This window comes from Herpailurus yagouaroundi, unplaced genomic scaffold (assembly GCF_014898765.1).
Source record: "Herpailurus yagouaroundi ecotype Mexico unplaced genomic scaffold, PumYag 199, whole genome shotgun sequence".
NCBI lineage: Eukaryota > Metazoa > Chordata > Mammalia > Carnivora > Felidae > Herpailurus > Herpailurus yagouaroundi.
The window spans coordinates 11,370,761-11,390,335 of record NW_024412430.1 but is presented as its reverse complement, the minus strand read 5'-3'; the positions used below and the strand labels follow the sequence as shown (position 1 = coordinate 11,390,335).

Sequence of the window (19,575 nt, the reverse complement as noted above, 5' to 3'; positions counted from 1 at the left end):
GGGTTATAAAATATATTATCACTACATATTGTATCTAAATAAATACAATTATAGATTAGATGTTTATTGAATTTACTAGTGTTTTATTAAATATTATTACTATTTAAGATTTACTTTGGGGGCGCCTGGGTGGCTCAATCGGTTAAGCATCCAACTTCAGCTCAGGTCATGATCTCACTGTTTGTGAGTTTGAGTCCCGAGTCGGGCTCTGTGCTGACAGCTGAAAGCCTGGAGCCTGTTTCAGATTCTGTGTCTCCCTCTCTCTCTGCCCCTCCCCAGCTCGCCCTCTGTCTGTTTCTCTCTCTCAAAAATAAATAAACATTAAAAAAAAAAAGATTTATTTTGTCTTTCCCTCTCTTTCTAAGTAACACTGTCATTTGTTTACATTTTTTAAATGTTTATTTATTTTTGAGAGAGAGAGAGAGAGAGAGAGAGAGAGAGAGAGAGAACACAAGCAGGGCAGGGGCAGAGAGAGAGGGAGACACAGAATCCAAAGCAGGCTGAAGGCTCTGAGCTGTCAGCACAGAGCCTGACTCAGGGCTTGAACCCATGAGCTGTGAGATCATGACCTGAGCTAAAGTCGGACGCTTAACTGGTTGACTGAGCCACCCAGGTGTCCTAACGCTGTTATTTGTTGAAATCTTTTGATTTATATTTAATACGCAAATGCTCCATTTATTCTGGTTAACACATCTTACAACTTAGTAACTTAGTATCTACCCTCTACCTGTCTTATAAATTCTGCTTTAGTTTTACAAGCATCTTACTTTCTCATTATGTATGTGAAATAAATCTTAGGAGTTTCATCCATCTGATTCTTTTTCCTTGTCCTCTGTACCAGTTTTTAAAAAAGAACTTCAAATAAAAGTATTTATTGAGCAAATTATAGTATATTCATACAAATGGAGTATTATGCAGTTAGACACATGAAGATATAAATCTATATTGCCATGAAAAAATAGTCAAGCAACGTTCTTACATAGAAATAAAGGAGGCAAAAGTGCATGCCTAGTATGGCCCCAAGATGTGCAAAGTTATATATGATATCTATATGCTTACCTGTATACAGGTACCTGGAAGAATACTCACACAGTTACTAACAGTAGTTTGCTCTCTGGATGGCAACAATTTAGTTATATTTTGCTACTTTTTTTTATGATCTACTGTATAGTTTCGGTAAATAAACAAGTACCATGTATATAAAAATAACTGAAATACAAATGAGAGATGTATATGCAAATATATATGTAAAGAAATATAACAAAAAGAATGATGGGACCAGATCCTTTCCTTTGCAAACCAAAGACAAAAGTTTGCAAATAGAGATGATGATTTTCTTGCCGTTTGAATGTTTTACCTGCTTTCAAAATTGTGGTCTTCCGGTCTTGTGCCCAAGCATTGAAACAATGTTCCTTTGGCAGAATTTCCCAGACCTCCCTGATAAGGAGACTCATTTGGTTGAGGAGGAGGGTGCATGCTCAAAACAACCAATCCCCTGCCCCTTCTCACACACCAACCCTACCCCCAGCATCTCAGGGAGGGACTGGGATGCCTCAGGTAATTCTGGTCATCAGGGAAATTTAGCAGAAGTCCCATAGGAGCATAAATATTGCGAGCCAGGTCTTCGAGTATGATTGAACAATGCCTCCTTGGAAGTGCCTTTCCCAGGCCCTGCTTCCTTTGTTCCAGAGGCCCATGCTCTTTGTGACTGGCCTGGAAAACTGTCTGCTCCCAGTGTTTTTCTAAAGGCCCCTTTCAGATCTGAGAAGTCTTTGAAAATCTAGGAGACTCTTCAGCTCCTTTAATCTGTGCTGATAGGGGATCCTGAATCCTTAGGACTAGAAGGTTCTGGTGATAATTTCTTAAAGCAATTCACATGTTGCCAGAGGCCCCTCTGGCTCCCGGGAGGACCTGTGTCTCATGCGATGATCCCTGGGGCCTCTCTCACCTCAGATTCCCTCCTTACCTGTGAGATGAGAGCCTTTTTGTTTAGTCCAATTTTTAACATATTGAAGTGTTTTTTTCTCAAAGCACTTGTTGAGGGAGTGGGTGCTCTGAAGTTCAGTTAGATGTCAGATTGCATTTGCATCAAGGAGTCTCATTAACTAACCGGTGGCTGGAGTCAGATGGCATTTCCTTTTGTTTTTGAAAGAGAACTTTTTATTAGTTCTATGTACAGAGAGTTTAACCGCGTTCACTCAGCCCGGATTGGGGCCCGGTCCTTTGGCTTTTGCCTTGTCCAGCTTGGTAATAAATATGAGCCACCGACTTTGGACCCAGGACGTTGCCTCCCCAGTGGCAGCAGATCCCATCGTTTCTGTCATCGTAATTGGTCCTGATGGCTTCCACTAGCTCAGCCGGAGCACCTAGTATGGAGGTGACAGGGGTGCAGGTCTTCCCATGGACCAGACGCCCAGCCTGGCCTTCCCCTTGGTGATGCAGCGGGGAGCCCCCATCTTAGGACACCAGGTGGGCAGGGAGACGCCTGCTCAGTGGGAAACACAGCATGTGCAATCACTACCAGCCGAACCTTCTTGTTTTCCACTAAGGTGGGGACAGGTGGCCTCTTAGTGGGGACATCCCCTTTGCTGGCGGCTTTCTCCTTAGCCTGGATCAACAATCTGCTTCTTCTCTTGCTTTGTCTCTGGTCTGTACTTGGGGGCCAGCTTAAGCAGCTGAGCAGCTGTTTGGCTGTCCACGGTTAATCTCAGGGGCGGGGCGGGGGGGGCAGCATTACACATTTATAGAGAAGAGCCCTTTGCCACTGCAGCCTGATGTCGTGGGGCCATTTGACAAAGCGGGAGAGGTCCCTTTTGGGCTGGATGTCTTGTCCGATGCCAGAATTCTTGGGCCTTTTCTCAAGCAGGGGATTGGCCACCTTCTTCCCCCCCAGCCTTCTTTCCTTTCTGCATCTTGGATGGCTGGAGGAGAGAGCTGTGGCATTTACCTTTTAAAGTGGTGGAGCAAGAGTTTCACAAACATGATCCCCCAGCACTCCGTTCGGCAGAAACCCTCCTGAGTTCTGTTCGAGGAAACCACAGTAGCAACAAGCCCCTGACCCGTGCAGTCGTCTGTCTGCGGTTGACAGTGAACGTGGCGGCCGGAGAGCAGTCGAGAGGATGAGCTTCACTCCCACAGACCCGCCCCTGGAGCCTCCCTGCCTTCTACTGGACGAGAAATTCAGGCAGCAGCTGTTTTCCCCCCTCGGAAGTTCAGTTTCCTCACCGCTGAAGCACAGCAGTAATACCAAATATACCAAAGATTCACGGGCGCTGTGCGGCTCTGCGTGAAATGAGTTACAGCAGAGTTTGGAAGAGTTTTGGCACATAATACGCCTGGAATCAACCTTTGTTTATCACGCTTTGTTTGTTGTTGGTGGTGTTGTCTTAAGATTTTATTTTGAAGTAATCTCTGTATCCCCCCAACATGGGGCTTGAACTCACAGCCCCAAGATCAAGAGCTGCTCAGCTCTACTGATTGAGCCAGCCAGGCACATCTCGTTGTTGCTGTTTTTTGGGTTTTGTTTTTCAATGTTTATTTAATTTTGAGAGAGAGAGAGAGACAGAGCATGAGCAGGAGAGGGCAGAGAGGGAGGGAGACACAGGATCTGAAGCAGGCTCCAGGCTCCGAGCTGTCAGCACAGAGCCTGATTCGGGGCTTGAACGCACGACCTGAGCCGAAGTCGGATGCTCAACCCACCGAGCCACCCAGGCGCCCTGTTGCTGGTTTTAAATAGAGGGTTACTAAGTGGCATCTGTCCCTGAAAAGAGTGTGGATTTTGTATACCCAGCAGCGTGAGCAGGGGGCCCCAGGGCACCCCGCCAGGGAGGACTCTCTCCAGTGCAGAGCCCGCTTCCCGGAAGGGCCTGTCTACACCAAACTGTGCCTCGGAAGGTGCTTCTAGGATCTCCAGGCCCACAGCTGCATTATGTTCTGTCCCAATCCCCTGTCCATCAGGCTGAGCACGCTTTGACCTTGCCTGTCGGCCTCAGCACGCTCGGACCATCCCCTTGAGTGTCCTAGGAGCCTGCACGTGGGCAGCCTGGCACCACGAGGTCCACCAGCCCTCCCCCAGCAGCAAGCCCCGGCCTCCCCAGACACCTCATCCAGCCAGCCCGCGGCTGACTCTGAGGCGCACGGCGAATTCTTCTGCCCGTGTTGTGGCCGGCTGACCCCAGCATGTGAGAATCACTGCCGGGTTCTCACACCGGGAGCAAGACGCTGGGGGTTGGGATTTGTGCCAATGGCAGAAAGAGGAGAGAGTGAATTGAAAGCCACCATCCACTGAGAACCGAGAGAACTTTCTCTCCTGTTAGACTGGCTGATGTTTGCATCACTTTTGTGCTCACTCTGACATCCTTTCATTGTGGTAATAACAGCATCCCTGCCAATGTGTTACCAAGAGTAATAATACTAATAAAGTTAAGAAGGGAGAGTTGTGGATACTAGTGTCCTTTGCTGTCTTGGGCTGTCCTCCCTTCCTGCTGTGGTTCCTCCCTCGGCTTCCCTTAGCCAGGGAGACCACCCACCTCCCCCACCTTTTCATACCCCTGCACTCTGCTCTCTGAAATGCTTGCTTTGCCATAAGGAAAGCACTCAGCTGGACTCTGTGTCCCTGCTTTGACTTAAACTTGACTCTCTCCCGAGGGCATCACTTCCTGGTTGCCGCTTCAAGGGATGCTTCCTGCTCTAGAGAGAAAGAGAAATCTAAGCAGAAGCTGGCTCTGTGGTCCAGGCAGAGAAGCTCAAACAAAGGCTTTGGGGCAGAAATGCGCCTGGCAGGGTCTCAAGAGCAACAAAGAAAGGCCAGTGTGGCTCCGGGACCTGAGCTTGGGAGAGAGCAGGATGAGCTGGGTTTGGAGGAGGCAGCAGACTTGGAGGCTGTCTTAGCCAGCTTGGGCTCTAGAGCAAAATGCCATGGACTGGGTGGTTTGAACAACAGACATTTACTTCTCACAGTTCAGGGGACCACAAAGTCCGAGATCAAGATGCTGATAGATTTGGTTCCTGGTGGGGGCCCTCCTCCTGCCTTGTAGATAGCTGCCTTCTCCGTGTGTCCTCACATGGTCTTTCCTAAGAACATGAGCCTGGAGGGGGATCTCTCTCTTCCTCTTATAAGACCACAAATCCCATCGTGAGGGCCCTACTCTCATGACCTAATCTAAACCTATTCCCTCCCAAAGGCCCATCTCCAGATACCACCACATTGGGGGTTAGGGCTTCAGCCCCTTTGGGGGCTGAGGGAGACACAAACATTCAGCCCGAAACGAGGCCATGGCAAGAAGTCTGCATCGGTTTGAAAGCACAGAGTTACGAGATCTGATTTGTCTCATGAAAAGATCATTATGGCTGCTTGGGGAGGATGGACTGGGGGATTGGATGCAGGGAGACAGCAAAGAGGCGAGTCCTGGAGGAAGAGAAACTTTCTAAAACTGAAACATGTGATTTTTCATAAATAAAATGCTAATGTCTTCATGTTTTATTTTTTTTTATTTAAAAAAAAATTTTTTTTTCAACGTTTATTTATTTTTGGGACAGAGAGAGACAGAGCATGAACGGGGGAGGGGCAGAGAGAGAGGGAGACAGAATCGGAAACAGGCTCCAGGCTCTGAGCCATCAGCCCAGAGCCCGACGCGGGGCTTGAACTCACGGACCGTGAGATCTTGACCTGAGCTGAAGTCGGACGCTTAACTGACTGCGCCACCCAGGCGCCCCTGTCTTCATGTTTTAGAAGTGTCTTTGGAAACTCACTACTGAAGATTTTGGCGGGGGGGGGGGGGGAGTTAATCTTTTCTCTCTAGATGATCTTTTGGGGATAAATATCATGTCGAAGAAATAACTTAATTTGTGTTCATGAGGGTTCTTTTGTTTTATTCAATTTTCTTTTTCTGTCAATATCAAATAGAATTTTATTTACTATTTTTCAATTAAAATAGCACTGTAGTAAGACTAATTTTTGTTTAAATTTTTCTGGTCTCTGGGGGTAGTCTCCTAACTAGCTCTTTATCTGTATCTGTGCATATGTCTGGAATGGCCACCTAATTTTGAAGCTGGTTATTAGGATTTTAGATGATTTTTACATTTATTTGTGCTTTTCTGAACTGTTTTGAATGCTTTATAATTGGCATCTTATTATTATTAATTATTATTATTATTTATTTTGCCCAAACTCACTGGCCTAAGAAAAAAAATGAACAAAACCGAAATTATTTTCTTTTTTTAATTTTTTTTTAACATTTATTTATTTTTGAGACAGAGAGAGACAGAGCATGAACAGGGGAGGGTCAGAGAGAGAAGGAGACACAGAATCCGCAACAGGCTCCAGGCTCTGAGCTGTCAGCACAGAGCCCGACGCGGGGCTTGAACTCACAGACTGCGAGATCATGACCTGAGCTGAAGTCGGGCGCTTAACTGACTGAGCCACCCAGGAACCCCCCGAAAATAGTTTTCTTAATTATGGAACAATGTAATTACCATTTCCTGAACAGAAGAATGTCTGTGTAAAAATTGGCAGTGACCTTTGGGACACTAACATGTAGAAGTCTGGATGTTTAGGAAAGTGGCAAACTGGAGGCAGCTTTCTGCTCTTCCTATATAATATTAAGGTATGGGAACAATCCTGGAGACAGGGAGTCTGCAGTACTTGGCAGGAAATTAGAAACACAATGCTTTTAAACATAAAGCAAGAGTCTTGAGTTGCCCCAAAGGCTGAGGTGAACCTGGGGGTTTTTCTAGTGGATTATAACGCACTCCCCTGTTTGTTTGCAGGATTCTAAGTGCTAAAGGCTAGCTTGAAAATAATTTACTCTCTCTGCAATGTGTGTAAACCTATGACCATTACACTTAGAGTCAAGTTTGTTCCATTGTATCATATTTCTAGAACCATCATAGATTGCAATGAGGAGCGTCTCAATCAAAAGTCTGTGTTTCTGTGGGGTTTGGGGGGTCATGCAGGACTATATGGGACTAGAAGCAGTTCCGTACATAGGTATCAGTGCTTTAACTAGAAACTTAGGATTTGGGAAACTTAGGTAGCTAGTCACCTGACCCTCCCTCCCCCCGCAAAAAAAAGGAAGAGTACTTTAACAGACTTTGAGAGTGAGCAATAAAAAAGTAAAGACATAAAGGGCAGAGCAGAACTTTCGATGCCTCTCTCCTGGATGCTGTTTTAGGGGTTGTGGGGGATGCTGATGGAAGGAGTCCTTCACATGAACATGGGAGGTTACTGGGATGGCTGTTTGCACTGAGAAGAGTGGGAGAAGCCAGCAGAGACGAGGCCACGACAGGGGAGGTAAGGGAAGGCCAGGCCTGTTCTCCCAAAAGGTGCCCCTCCCTCGGGCAGAGTTTTAACTGCTACCTCCGCGTGTTAGTCATTCCGTACTTGAGCAACTCTCCCGCCTTGTCATCATTTGTTTACTTGGTTTTGTCTTGATCACACTGTGAGCACCCCCACTCCCCGCCCCCAGTATATATCATCTTTATCTTCTCTGTATCTACCCCAGGGCACACGGGTGGGGGGACTTCAGGAAATGTTTGTTGCAAGGAAGTGTCTCTATGATTCCAGTCTGCCATTCGGCATACAAGCCAATTAAATTGTTCAGTTAACCTGGAAACTTTTCAAATGTTTATTTATTTTATTTTTAAGAGAGTGCGAGAGCAAGCAGGGGAGGGGTGGAGAGAGAGTGTGGGGAGGGAGAGAGAGAATCCAAAGTAGACTCTGTGCTGTTAGCACAGAGCCCAGTGGGGGCTTGAACTCAAACCATGAGATCATGACCTGAGCCGAAGTTGGACACTTAACCAACTGAGCCACCCAGGTGCCCCAACCTGTAAACTTTTTATGTCAGATCCCTTTGTTCCCATTTAATGATACTTTATAACTATATTGCAAATATATATGTAAAAACATATATATATATATACATGTATATGTGTGTGTCTTTATGTATGTGTATATATGTACATATATATGTGTATATATATCCAAATTGTAATATTCTTGAAGAAATCTGATTAAAAGTGTTTATCACATTAATTCGAGGTCTTCTGACCAACTTGTTACAAAGATTTTATACACAGTAATGCATCCTGAAAAGTACTGAAAAATTGTCCATTACACAAACATGGCACAAACAATAACTACAATTTAAAAAGAGAAATGCACACAGCCCTATCCTGTCATCAAATCATGTTCCCATTTGCTTTCGAGTTTGTTTATATGTTTTCATAACTTCTTCATTGCCATCATAGGATAGATAACGTCTGTGTTCTTTTTCATCGGTGATTTTATCATTATTCTCCTTGTTGCTGGATAGACTTGCTATAATTTTAAATGATAGCTTGATGTGCCAATTCAGTTGATCTGCTGTCATTTAACAGCCCTCTGTGATTGGACACTGATGGTTTCCAGCCTTTGTTGTAATCAGTTGGGATCCAGTGAAGTGCCTCACCTCCCAGTCAGCCACTGGAGTCGAATTCCAGTCTCATCTTCCCCTTGAAACAGCTCTGGTCAGGATGGGCACTTGTCCTGTTCGTGGTGAGCATCTTCCATTCTCATCTTAACTGACCTCCACACTGGTGCGTGTTGTTGGCAATTTTCCCCTTCTTGAAATTCATTCTTCCTTTGACTTTGTGGACATTGTTCCAGAGAGGTTTTTCTTCCCTTTCTGACAGTTCCTCTTTGGTCTTTGCTCTGGGGACTTGAGTTTGCCCCCTAAATATTGGCATTCCCAGATATGGGTCCTATCTGGTTTTTTGGGTTTTTTTTTTTTTTTTTTTTTTGCCTGTCACAGTAAAGGTTATTATGAAAACAGGCTGGATGGGTCCTATATTTAATCCTCTGTTGCCTCGATCTACACAGTGTCTCTGAATATTCAGTCTCACTTCCTCACCTGACTTCAGCTGTCTTGATACATTGACGATCTGCAAATCTCTTCCTCCATCCCAGAGCCCTCTACCCAAATACTCAATGCCTAGTGCATCGCAGATACTTGAACATCTCCACCTGGATGACCCTTAGCCCGTGAAGCTCAATCAGTCCTTAACTAAAGTCACCATGTTTCCTCCAGCCCCTCCCAAAATCTGCTCCCACTCCTGCATTCTCTATGTTGGTAGAGATATCATCATCTACTTCGTTAAGCCAGAAACCTGAGAGTCACCTTAGAGTCACTTCCCTCTTTCTTACATCATATCTAATCAGTCAACCTGCCTGCTGATTACACTGCCTTAATTTCTCTAGAATTGGCCCTTTTTTGTCTAACGCTGCCCAACCCGATAGCCCTGTCATCTCTCACCTGCATTTCCACAGAAATGCATTTTTTGCTGGTCTTCTCATTCTTACTGACACACCTCCCCCCCCCCCCAATCCCACCTGCCAGATTCATCGTCCTCCAGGAGCTGACCCAAGGATCTTTACAAAATGCCAAAGCTAATCCCACTGCTACTGTGTTCAACAGTAGGATACAGCCCCTGCTTGCCTGGGCAACCTCACCTCCTGGCACCGAAGGGCACGTCTGTGGTCTCTTCATTCCTTGTTTCTCCACTTGTATTTATTCCCTTCACCTAGAAATCTTTCCCCTTTTTGTCTCACAAACTCATTCCTGTAAGTATCTTCTTGTCTGTAAAGACTTCCCTGAACCCCATCCCCCTAGTCTGGGTGAAGAAGCCCTCCCAGAAGTCCCCAGATTACCCGGAGCTTTCCAGGAAAGCTCAGTGCTTTTGCAGTTTCTTATTATTTACTGATCGTCTGCTGTAATGGACTGAGCTCCCCAAGGTGAGAAAGAGCTTAGTCTTTTATCAGGGGGTCTGGCTTGATAGAAGTTCTTTGGAGAAACAAATTCTAGGAGTGGGGTTTGAATGTGCAACCCACATGTGAAAAATTATGTCCTATTAACTGCTTCTCCAAAAAGTTCTATTTATGTATAACTGCCACCAGCAATGCTAGTGTGCTCACTGAATCATGCCTTTCAACAACTATTTATTGTTCCTCTATGTCAGGCATTGTGTCAGAAGAATAGTATTTCTAGTATAAGACTATTTCATTATTTGGAGCAGTGTATACCAATAGAACTTTCTGCAATGGTAGAAATATTCTATACCAGCACTGTCCATTATGGTAGCCATTAGCTGCAAGTGGCTACTGAGCACTGGAAATGTGACTCATGTGACACATTCGTCTGAAATCTTCATTTTCTTTAATGTTTGTTATTTTATTAAAACATTGTTTAATGTTTGTTTATTTTTGAGAGGGAGAGAGTGTGAGCAGGGGAGAGGCAGAGAGAGAGAGGGAGACAAAGAATCTGAACCAGCCTCCAGCTGTCAACAGAAAGCCCACTGTGGGGGCTCGAACCCATGAACCGTGAGATCACCCCCCGAGCCAAAGTCTGATGCTCCGCCAACTGAGCCACCCAGGCGCCCCTGGAAGCTTTTAAATCCTAAATCCCTAATTTTAGTTAATTTAAAATGAAAAGTATTGAATACCCACATGTGAGAAGTGGTTATATTAGGGCAGTGCAGCTCTAGAAAGAAAAAGGAAATAGTTTTGCAGATGTTAAGTACCACACTGTGGATTCCTTTCTTCCTTTTTAAATGCTAATGAATCAGCTCACATTACTAAGGTGTGACCAGTTCACTAACGCTATCATTGTTATTATTTGTTCGCACTACCTAATTTGGGAAACATTTTTTAAATCTGAGCTTAGGTCGGGGGAGTAACACCTTACACCGGAAACACAACCCCAACGTCTGAGTCTGGAGACTTGTAGGCAAGTGAGAAACGTCACTCACGATGCTTTTTAATCCAGAAGCATGCACTTAGCTCTACCCCAAAGGAGGCCAGAAGCCTCACACTTTCAGAGAGGCATCTGCTGGGCTTGTTTTTCCACATAAACTGCCAAACTTGTTTTGATTAGGCAGGAAGTGAAGCAACCTTTCGGGGAGAGAGCCTAGCTTCTGCATCTCGTCAGCGGGTCAGATAGGACATTCTACCTTTCACCTTCTACTTGTGAGCCTCGGCCGAGTTTTGCCTTAAGGGAAAGCAATTTTAAGGGAAGAGCGAGGTGGCCCACACTTTTTTTCTTTTACAGCGTGGTTCCCTTAAATTTCAAACCCCAAATTATGCTTTTAATCAGTGTACCTGTTTCGAGTCTCCGAATAATTTACACGCCTCTAAAATAAGGAAGCTTTTACTTCTCTTGTGCAGTTCTTCGTACATAGGAGACTCTAAAACGAGTAAATGTACTGATAAATCCTGCTTGGATAAGCATCTGTGACTTACTGGTAGTCTTTTAAAAGATGACGATGCGAGAGGCGTTGCAATGTTTTTACTGGAGCTGTTGGAAATGTGATAAAAAAGAGATAAGCTGGGGTATATTTTCCTCCAAAGTCAAGTTTTATTTAACACGAACATCCCAATACCCTCGGAATTCCGGTAATCAGTTGTTGAGCTGAGACACGTGGGCTACAATGCCGTGTACGTGTCGGCTGGCTGGGCAGGCCTCTAGGCAGGACAGACAACTTTGGGGTTTCCCCTCTTCTTCCCTTCGGAAGAGAGCAAAAGAGGCGCTGCAAATCTCTCCAAAATGTGTTCGTACCGGATGCGCACGCGACCTCAAAGGAAGCGCCCCAGGACAGACGGGCCCGTCCCCCCGCTGGCTCCTGCGCTCGGAGCTCCCAGCGCTTCCCGGCGCGCGCCCGGAGCCCGACCTGCCGGCCTAGTGCGCGCCGCGGAGCGAACCATCGCGCCGTCCGGAGGGGGGGTAGGGTAGGGCGTGGGGCCGCGGGACCCTCGGGCCCTGGGGGGGGGAATCCCCCTGCCGCCGCCGTCCCCGCCCCCCTGCCGCCCCCCCGCCGGAAGTCGCTCTCGAAGCGGCCAGCCGCGGAGGCCTTGCGGGTTGGTCTCGGCGTGCTCTATCCCCCCGGCCGCGCGGGGGTGGTAGCGGCCCATTTGAGAGTTTCCCGGGTCCGGCCGCCGGCGCGGAGGCGCTGCGCTCCGGCGGGGGGCGGGCGGCGGGAGGAGGGACAAAGGGGTGGGCCCTGCGGGCCGGCCCTCCTGCAGCCCCGGTTTCGGGTCCGAGGACTGATCTGCTGCGCGGACCTCGCGAGGAGCGGAGCCCAGGCGGGATTTGCGTCCGAGATGCCGGTGCGAGGGGATCGCGGGTTTCCACCCCGGCGGGAGCTGTCAGGTTGGCTCCGTGTAAGTGCCCTCTCGAGTCTGCTCGGTTGGGAGAAGACTCTCGGGGGATGAGCGTAGAGCGCGTGGTGGGCTTCCTGTTGCGCGGTGGGCAGCTGCTACTCTCCCACCTGAAAGTGGGGCGGGGGGGCACGGGTAGATTTCACCCGACCGGGTGGTGGCTCATGGCCTCCAGGGCTCCTTAATCCTTTTCTCTCCTCTCTGAAGTCACTTGGGTTTCAGATTAAGTCGTCAGGGAGGATAGGGGACACGGTCCTGAACTCTGTCCTGGATCTCTGGTACCTTGAAGGCATCTCGTCCTGCCTGTTGTGTAGCCTGCCGTATATGCCTTTGTGTCTTCCTTCTCTTTCCTACCACACCTACTTGATGCAAACTTACAGGCATGTGCCTGTGAGACAAACTTGACAACTCTTTGGAGACCGGGAGCCTCATTTTCCTTTTTAATCAGCTGCCGCGGTAATACAAGTAAAAGTTGTTTTCAGTGGGGAATGGAGATGAGGTTTTGGAGGAAGCCACAACAAGGGGGTGATGAATGCTTTCTGCTCTGGTATTATCTTACCTGTCACCATTCCCTTGCTTTTATGTCTTCATTTGTCAGGTTTCCGCTTCTGCACAGTAGTTTATGAATAATCAGGGTTTTGACTGCAGGGTTTTTTAACATTCTGGAAATGTGGACGAACTTGGGAGCGAATACTCCAGGGCTTAGTAATGGAATACAGCCTCCCACCTCTATTTTAGTTTAAGTTCTTAGGCAGCGCCGCTTCCCTGGCAGCTGTCTGGCCTGAGTAATAAATGGTTGTGGTTTCCCTGCAGTTCCCAGAGGAGACTCACCCCGTCGGAGAAACTGCCCTGTGACTCCACACTCGCTCCCTCAGCTTGGGGGATCCTAGCAGAGGGGGCAGGAGGCCCTCGGCCTCAGATCTTTTGGTGGCCTGTGCTGGGGGTGTGCTGATAATCCTTGCCAGGGAACCAGTCCTGCTTTGGCAGAATGGTTGGGGGGAGAGACTGAGAGGGTGTGGGTGTGTGTGGTGGGGATAACATCACCCACACCTGGGAAGGAGATGCTTTAGAGTAGTTGCATTTGTACCTGCCTGAGAATGAAATTTGACTCTTCAATAAAGTTTCATGAACAACTTCACTCCAGTGTGGGGACTACAAGTGGGAAGAGCATGCCCCTGTTGCTGTCTTGTCGGGGAAGCATGCAGATAATTAAGAATGATTAGAAATATTCCAGTTAGAAATATGGATGGGATGCTGTAGCTTCTCCCTCTCTGGGAGATGAGAGAGAAGGGGTGCTTTTACTTAGGCAGCGGGGGCTTTGGAGGTGTTTCTTGAGCTTTCAGAGCTGCTATCAGAGATGGAGGAAGGGGGATTTCTTTCCTTGCCGTGGCTGCTGTAACTTTTTTGTGACCACGCCGCTAAAACGAGCACCTGCCTGTGGCGGTCCCTGCAAGGGGTACAAGATGAGCAAGACTCCGTTTCTGCCTTCAGAGTCTGTTACATCTGAAAATTGTAGGGTATTGTGAACTCCGCAGACTCTGCTGGGATACCTGGGGCTGAGGGGGGGAGCGTGCCATACAGGTGCGCACTCTGCAGTACAGAAATACAGGCAGGGTGGGATTGCCTTACACACCCTCCCTTTAGGGATTCTTTTTGGGAAGAAAGGGCCGCATTCGAACAGATACCCCACAGTGTAAGCCAGTAAAGAAGAGGGGGCTGATAACACGCCCACCTCGTAGGGTTATGTGAGGACTGCCTGAAATGATGGAAGGTGCCGGACATGAGGTGGGTGCCAGGGAAGCGGTAGCTAGTGGTATGAACCAAGACAGGTGCTGGGTCCTGGGAGGTAGGATCTAGAAGTACAGGTAGGGGTTACCATGTCGGTGTCTAGGCAGGAGCTGAGGGAAAGAGAAAGAGTTGCTCACACTCTTGAAAGGCCTTGAATGCCAGTAAAAGACTTGGGGGGGGGGGGCGGGGAAAGTCCTAGAAATCCCTAATGGATCAGTGACTTGATTTTCCCTACAAAGAAGCGAACCAGTTTCTCAGTAAACACTTCACTCCCCCCACCCTACACTGGGAGTATTACTATTTTTTGAGGCTCCCAAAGGCTTAAGACCGATGAATTTTAATATCGCCCCCCTGGGGAATTCCATTTGCAAGGACTTATGTCTCCATTTGTTTACCTTTTGATCTAATTCTTTGTACATCCGACAAAAGGTTATAGCCAACCATTTATCTTTTGCAGAAGTGCCTGAGAATGCAAGGGAGATGAAGAAAAAAAAAAAAATCCCTGCAGGGACTTCAATTTAGAAAGGGTTTCTCTTCTGAAGGTATTCTTTTTAAGAGACAGGTAAAATTCTTGAAACCAGGCAGGGCCACTCTCCTCCTGTGGGCTGGAGTAAGTTCTGTAGTTTAAAAAGTCATGCAGATTTGGTCCAGGAGTGGCACAAAGAGTGGGTGGCGGGGGTGGAGTTAAGAGGAAGGGTTAGTAATCACTGCTGAAACTTTCAGCATACTTCCACCAAGAATATGAGCCATCGGGGAATTCCTTGCTTAATCTCTAAAACAAATCCCATTTAGGAGTTGTGGCTACAGATTAATTTATCTAGGTTGAGAGCTGACTCCCTGTAAAATGCCTCATTGATTAGATTCTGAGTAGTAATCAGGGAGCCAACAATTGCTGGCCAGATGGCCTCGGACTAGCCAGCCTTGCTGTTGAAAAGGCGTTTTCCATTGCAGGGGATTTGGGGTGTAGTGATGTAGGAGGGTGTGGGGGAGGGGATAGAGACGGGGACGTAAAATGATAGTCTCGAGTATTTTACGAAGTTAGTTTCTTGATCCTAAGTCCAAGGGTCGGGGTATCAGAAACAGACCCAGAGATCAGATTGAACACCTATTTAAGTGGTTAAAAACTTCAAAGTTTGTGTGAACTTATTGAGGTTAAAAAAGAAACCTTCCCTAAAACTATTTTAGGGCCTCCTCACCCCCACAGGAATTTCCACCGTGACCCTTGTTGGCAGAAGCCCTTATAGCTACCAAATGTATAAGGGTCTAAGGGGGTGTGACCATTCCTGTTTTTTTTTTTTTTTTAAAGACCACGTATCAGCAGTGGAAAGAAGCGTTCAGGCGCTCAGTGCTAATGTGTGGTGGCAACAGCGAGTCCCAGGTTTGAAGGTGCCTGGGAAATGCACTTGGCTTCTCACTTCTGGAGCCCAGGCAGCTCCGCTTAGGCCTTCCCCTGATGGTGACAGTCTCATTCTGTTTGTAAGGGGCTTAGAGCTTTTCTCTTCTAGCTGGCCACTGCACCCAGAGGTTCATCCGCCCGGTAACTGGGAGCTCAGAAGAAAGACCAGACTGTTGTCGGGAAAAAATACCTGATATGTTAACGAAGCATTCTTTTTCTGTCCTGGTTTGCTGTTCCACAAACTGTTTACTAAAGTGTGCTACACAGACAGACTTAGAGGCAACCCGTTATTTTTCAGTGACTCTGCATGGATATTGTACTTCAAGACCAACACTCTAAAGCCAGTTACCAAACTCACTGATTTCGTGGACAGATTGTATATTTAGAATGAGGCAAAGGGGTGCCTGGGTGGCTCAGTCGGTGAAGCGTCCGATTCTTGGTTTTCGGCCCAGGTCATGGTCTCAAGGTTTCATGAGCTCGAGCCCTACCTATGTCGGGCTCCAAGCTGGCAGTGCAGAGCCTGTTTGGGATTCTCTGTCTCCCTCTCTCTCTGCCCCTCCCTCACTCATGCTATCTCTGTCTCTCTCCAATAAATAAACTTTAAAAAAAAAATTTATGAAAAAAAGAATGAGGCAAAACTTTGAAGGAAAACAACAGGTTTGATGTGAGAATAATAAATTCTTGGGACGAATGGTATGAGAATAAGGTAAAAATTGTGAATAGAGCCCTTGAAATCCGAGTCTTGGGAAATACTGCTTAAAATATGAGTGTGACATTTAGTCATGGAGAGCTGAGTATACCTTGACCACACCTTCAGGAATGTCAGACACAGAATGACCCAGAAAAGCCAGGAAAGTTGAATTTGACGGTTTTTATGTCTTACATGCACATCTTGCTCTTGCCTACCCAGCTCTTTTTTATTGCAGACAGTATATTTGTGAAGCTCTCTGATATCTTGCTTGATTCTCATTCCTTTCTCTGCTCCCCACAAGCCCTTCTGAAGACTTTAAGGTCTGTGGTGTGACTTGTGAAAGAATGGAGGAAAAACTTAGGTACTGCAGGGGGCACCCTCTGCTATGCAGTGCATCTTGCTGAAGAAGGGAGAGGACCAAATAGCCTCACATGTAAATGCATTTATTTTATTTTATTTCATTTTATTTTTTTAAAGATTGTATTTTTTGAAGCAATCTCTACACCCCACATGGGGCTCAAGCTCACAACCCTGAGGTCAAGAGTTGCATGCACGCTTTAGTGACTGGGCCAACCAGGTGCCCCAAATACACTTAATTTTTTAAAAATGTAGCCTATGTTGGTCTGTAAAATAGGCTTTAACAAGGATTGTAGTAGGAATTAGAAGTCTTGAGGTTAAAAAAAAAAAAAAAAAGTAACCCTGCCTTGACCTAGAGAAAGGAGCAATTGAAGTTCATGATCATAGTAGGTAAATAAAACCAGAATAGAAAACACTTTGTTTCAGTCACCAAAATCCTTAATTGTGTGTGTGCGTGCACGCCTTTTACGTGAAATTCTAAGCCTTCAATTAGTAACTTGTACTTCAGACATTTTAAATCCGTGCAGATATTTGTTGAGTGCCTCTGCCAGATGGTTACAGTTAAATCAGGTCAGGTCTTTAACCTTAAAAATATAATGCAGCCTTTCTTAATCACTTATACGCCTTCTACATTTTTAAGTAAACTCTACCCACTCCTGTACGACGTGAAGCTCAACCTCCTGACCCCAAGATCGAGAGTCATAGGCTCTACCGACTGAGTCAGCCAGGCACTCCTGCCCGTACCTTATACATTTTAGACCGTAGCAATATACATTTTTACCATAATGAATATTTATTTTAACTTTCAGGCTAATATTTAGCCTAATTTGAATAGTCATGGATTATAGTGTTTCTGTTTCTGTTTCCGACATGGGGCTTCAACTCATGAACCACAGATCATGACCTGAGCCAAAACCAAGAGTCAGACACTCAACCAACTGAGCCACCCAGGTGCCCAAAGTATTTGTGTTTTAGGAAGCTGAACTGACACATTTCAAGTTACACCATTAATCATGACAAAGATCTCATGTCACATCCTTGAATGCAGTTGTTTTCTAAATTTTATCTCTATGCATATGTAAAGTCAGACTCTAGAATTAATTAATAGGGCAATTATTATTTTCTATTGTAGACTTTAATTAGCCATATGAAATATATACATTATGTTCACAAGAAAAAGATGGCATCATCTTTTGAAAGCTTAATTATAGTATGCCTCATCTGATAGACACCCCATATGAGACTAAATATATAGTTATATATTTATAGTTAGTGACAAGTCAAAGGCATTTGGAGGAAGATATATAATACATTGTGAGAGAATTATGGGGATAGTTCCTGGTAAGTAACAGTTACTAGGCTGTAATTAACAGATAATGATTAAAGTCCAGCTGTATCTTTGCCACTGTATTAAAGAAAACCTTTGGTAGAGATGAGAGAACACTGCAGATACTCTAGATTTTGCCATTTGAGTTGACGGTGAACAGGAGAAATAATGTTTTCTAGTAAAACAACTTTTTTAGGACGTGTAACTTTTTTTAAAAGTTTATTTATTTATTTTGGCGGGGGAGGGGCAGAGTGGGAGAAAGAGAATCCCTATCAGGCTTCCTCCCTATTAGCGTGGAGCCCGATGCTGGGCTCGATCTCATGAATTGTGACCTGAGCCGAAATCAAGAGTTGGACACTTAACTGACTGAACCACCCAGGTGCCCCTAGGACCTGTAGCTTCTAAGACCTTTGTTCCTCTGAGGAGGAAATAATGTTCCGAATATGGCTTTGTTGAGAACCATTTGTTGAGAGCCATTTATTATCACAGAAGTAAAGGAAGTGTTCCAAGTCCTAGGTTGCGGGGGTTTCTTTTGTGCCTTAATGTGGAGCACACCTAAGACCCGGAGGCTGTGTTGGGAAGGAGGGTAGTCTACGCTGTGAGAGGCAACCAGCCCATTCTCCGTCCTTGGAAGACAGTTCACAAATATATGTGGCAGCAGCAGAATGAAATTATTTGGGGGAATTAATTAGCAAAACTAACCATTTCTGTTTGTGAAAGAATGACTCGTTTAGATGGAACTTCCCTGTGAGCTCATTTTTAGAAGCCCGGTTCCTCCCTTACCCTTCTTCCCTCAGGCTGAATCAGTTTCCTTCTCGCCCATGATTGGTTAGTGTGCACATGCCAGTATTTATTAGAGCCCTTATCATGTCTGCTACATGCCGGTCACTTCCTGTCTTCCATGAGCCTTTCCTTGGTCTGAGTCATCTGGGTCACCCCAGAAGCTGATGGGGCATCAGACATACCCACTATGCTTAGCACACCCAACTGACTGGATTTGGGGAAGGCTTTTGTTTCATAAACCAATAAGAATTGAAGACTCACTGGGAACTCAGAAGAGTGGATTCCTGACATTTATATAGTGAATGAGATGGTTTGTAGTAAGAAAAAGACCTGTCGAGTTATATACTAACCTTTTCTGTAGCGGTGTATAAGCTGTACCACTAATTAGTTGGGTGGCTTCAGGTAAGGCACGTAAATTTAGTTTCTCTCTAGGGAAATGAGTAGTTCGATTTGAAGGTCTCTGAAGTCTTCTCAGTGGTTGGGTGTAAAGCCTAGAGAACATTCTAAGTAACTTTTATTGGTTCTTGTCATCTTAAAGTGCTTCCATGCACTTTAAAAACCTTGTGTTTGTTTGTTTCTTTTAAGAAAAGGTCCAGTGGATTTTCTCTGAAAGATATTTTTCTAACAGATAAACTGAGAACTCAAGAGTGGCAATAGCTGTTCTACTCATGAAGTGCTGGAAAGATCTATTATTCAGTTGCAGCTTAAATAATGCACCATCACAGTGTGTGCCGTATTCTCTTCCTTGCTCTGCAGCCCAAGCCAATATCTGTAGTCATCTCGGGTCGCTTAAGAATTGTTCTTTCTTTTTCCTCTTCCCCTCCAGTGTTCCCAGTAAGCACTACCTACTGGGAGTCTCCCACACCCCCTTCTTTTCCTGTGGACTTCTCTTACAAGGGCCACATCACCTGCAGCAGGAGTGTGGAAAGTAAGGTGGAAGCCTGCAGCTGGGAGCCCGTTCTGGTTTGTTCTTCACAAACCGCTGAAGATGAGCCTCCTGGTTACTGTCACAGGACCTCACTGTTCACTGCCTGACGTAAAATCAC

The 19,575-nt window shown here is 46.0% G+C and overlaps 1 protein-coding gene across 7 annotated transcripts in view; it reads left to right on the top strand.

The window, feature by feature from the left end:
• The window catches only part of TJP2 (tight junction protein 2), a 130,063-nt gene that overhangs the window by 38,926 nt on the left and 71,562 nt on the right, over nucleotides 1-19,575 (top strand). The window contains exon 1 of one of the 7 annotated variants that reach the window (XM_040449408.1): nucleotides 12,024-12,190. The exons of 4 other annotated variants lie outside the window; for them this stretch is intronic. In XM_040449408.1, coding sequence (XP_040305342.1) covers nucleotides 12,131-12,190 — 60 coding nt within the window. In that variant the 5' untranslated portion in view covers nucleotides 12,024-12,130. Of the gene's footprint in view, nucleotides 1-12,023; nucleotides 12,191-19,575 lie in introns of those variants that run through there. 2 more of the 7 variants (XM_040449405.1, XM_040449402.1) reach the window with 2 other exon arrangements.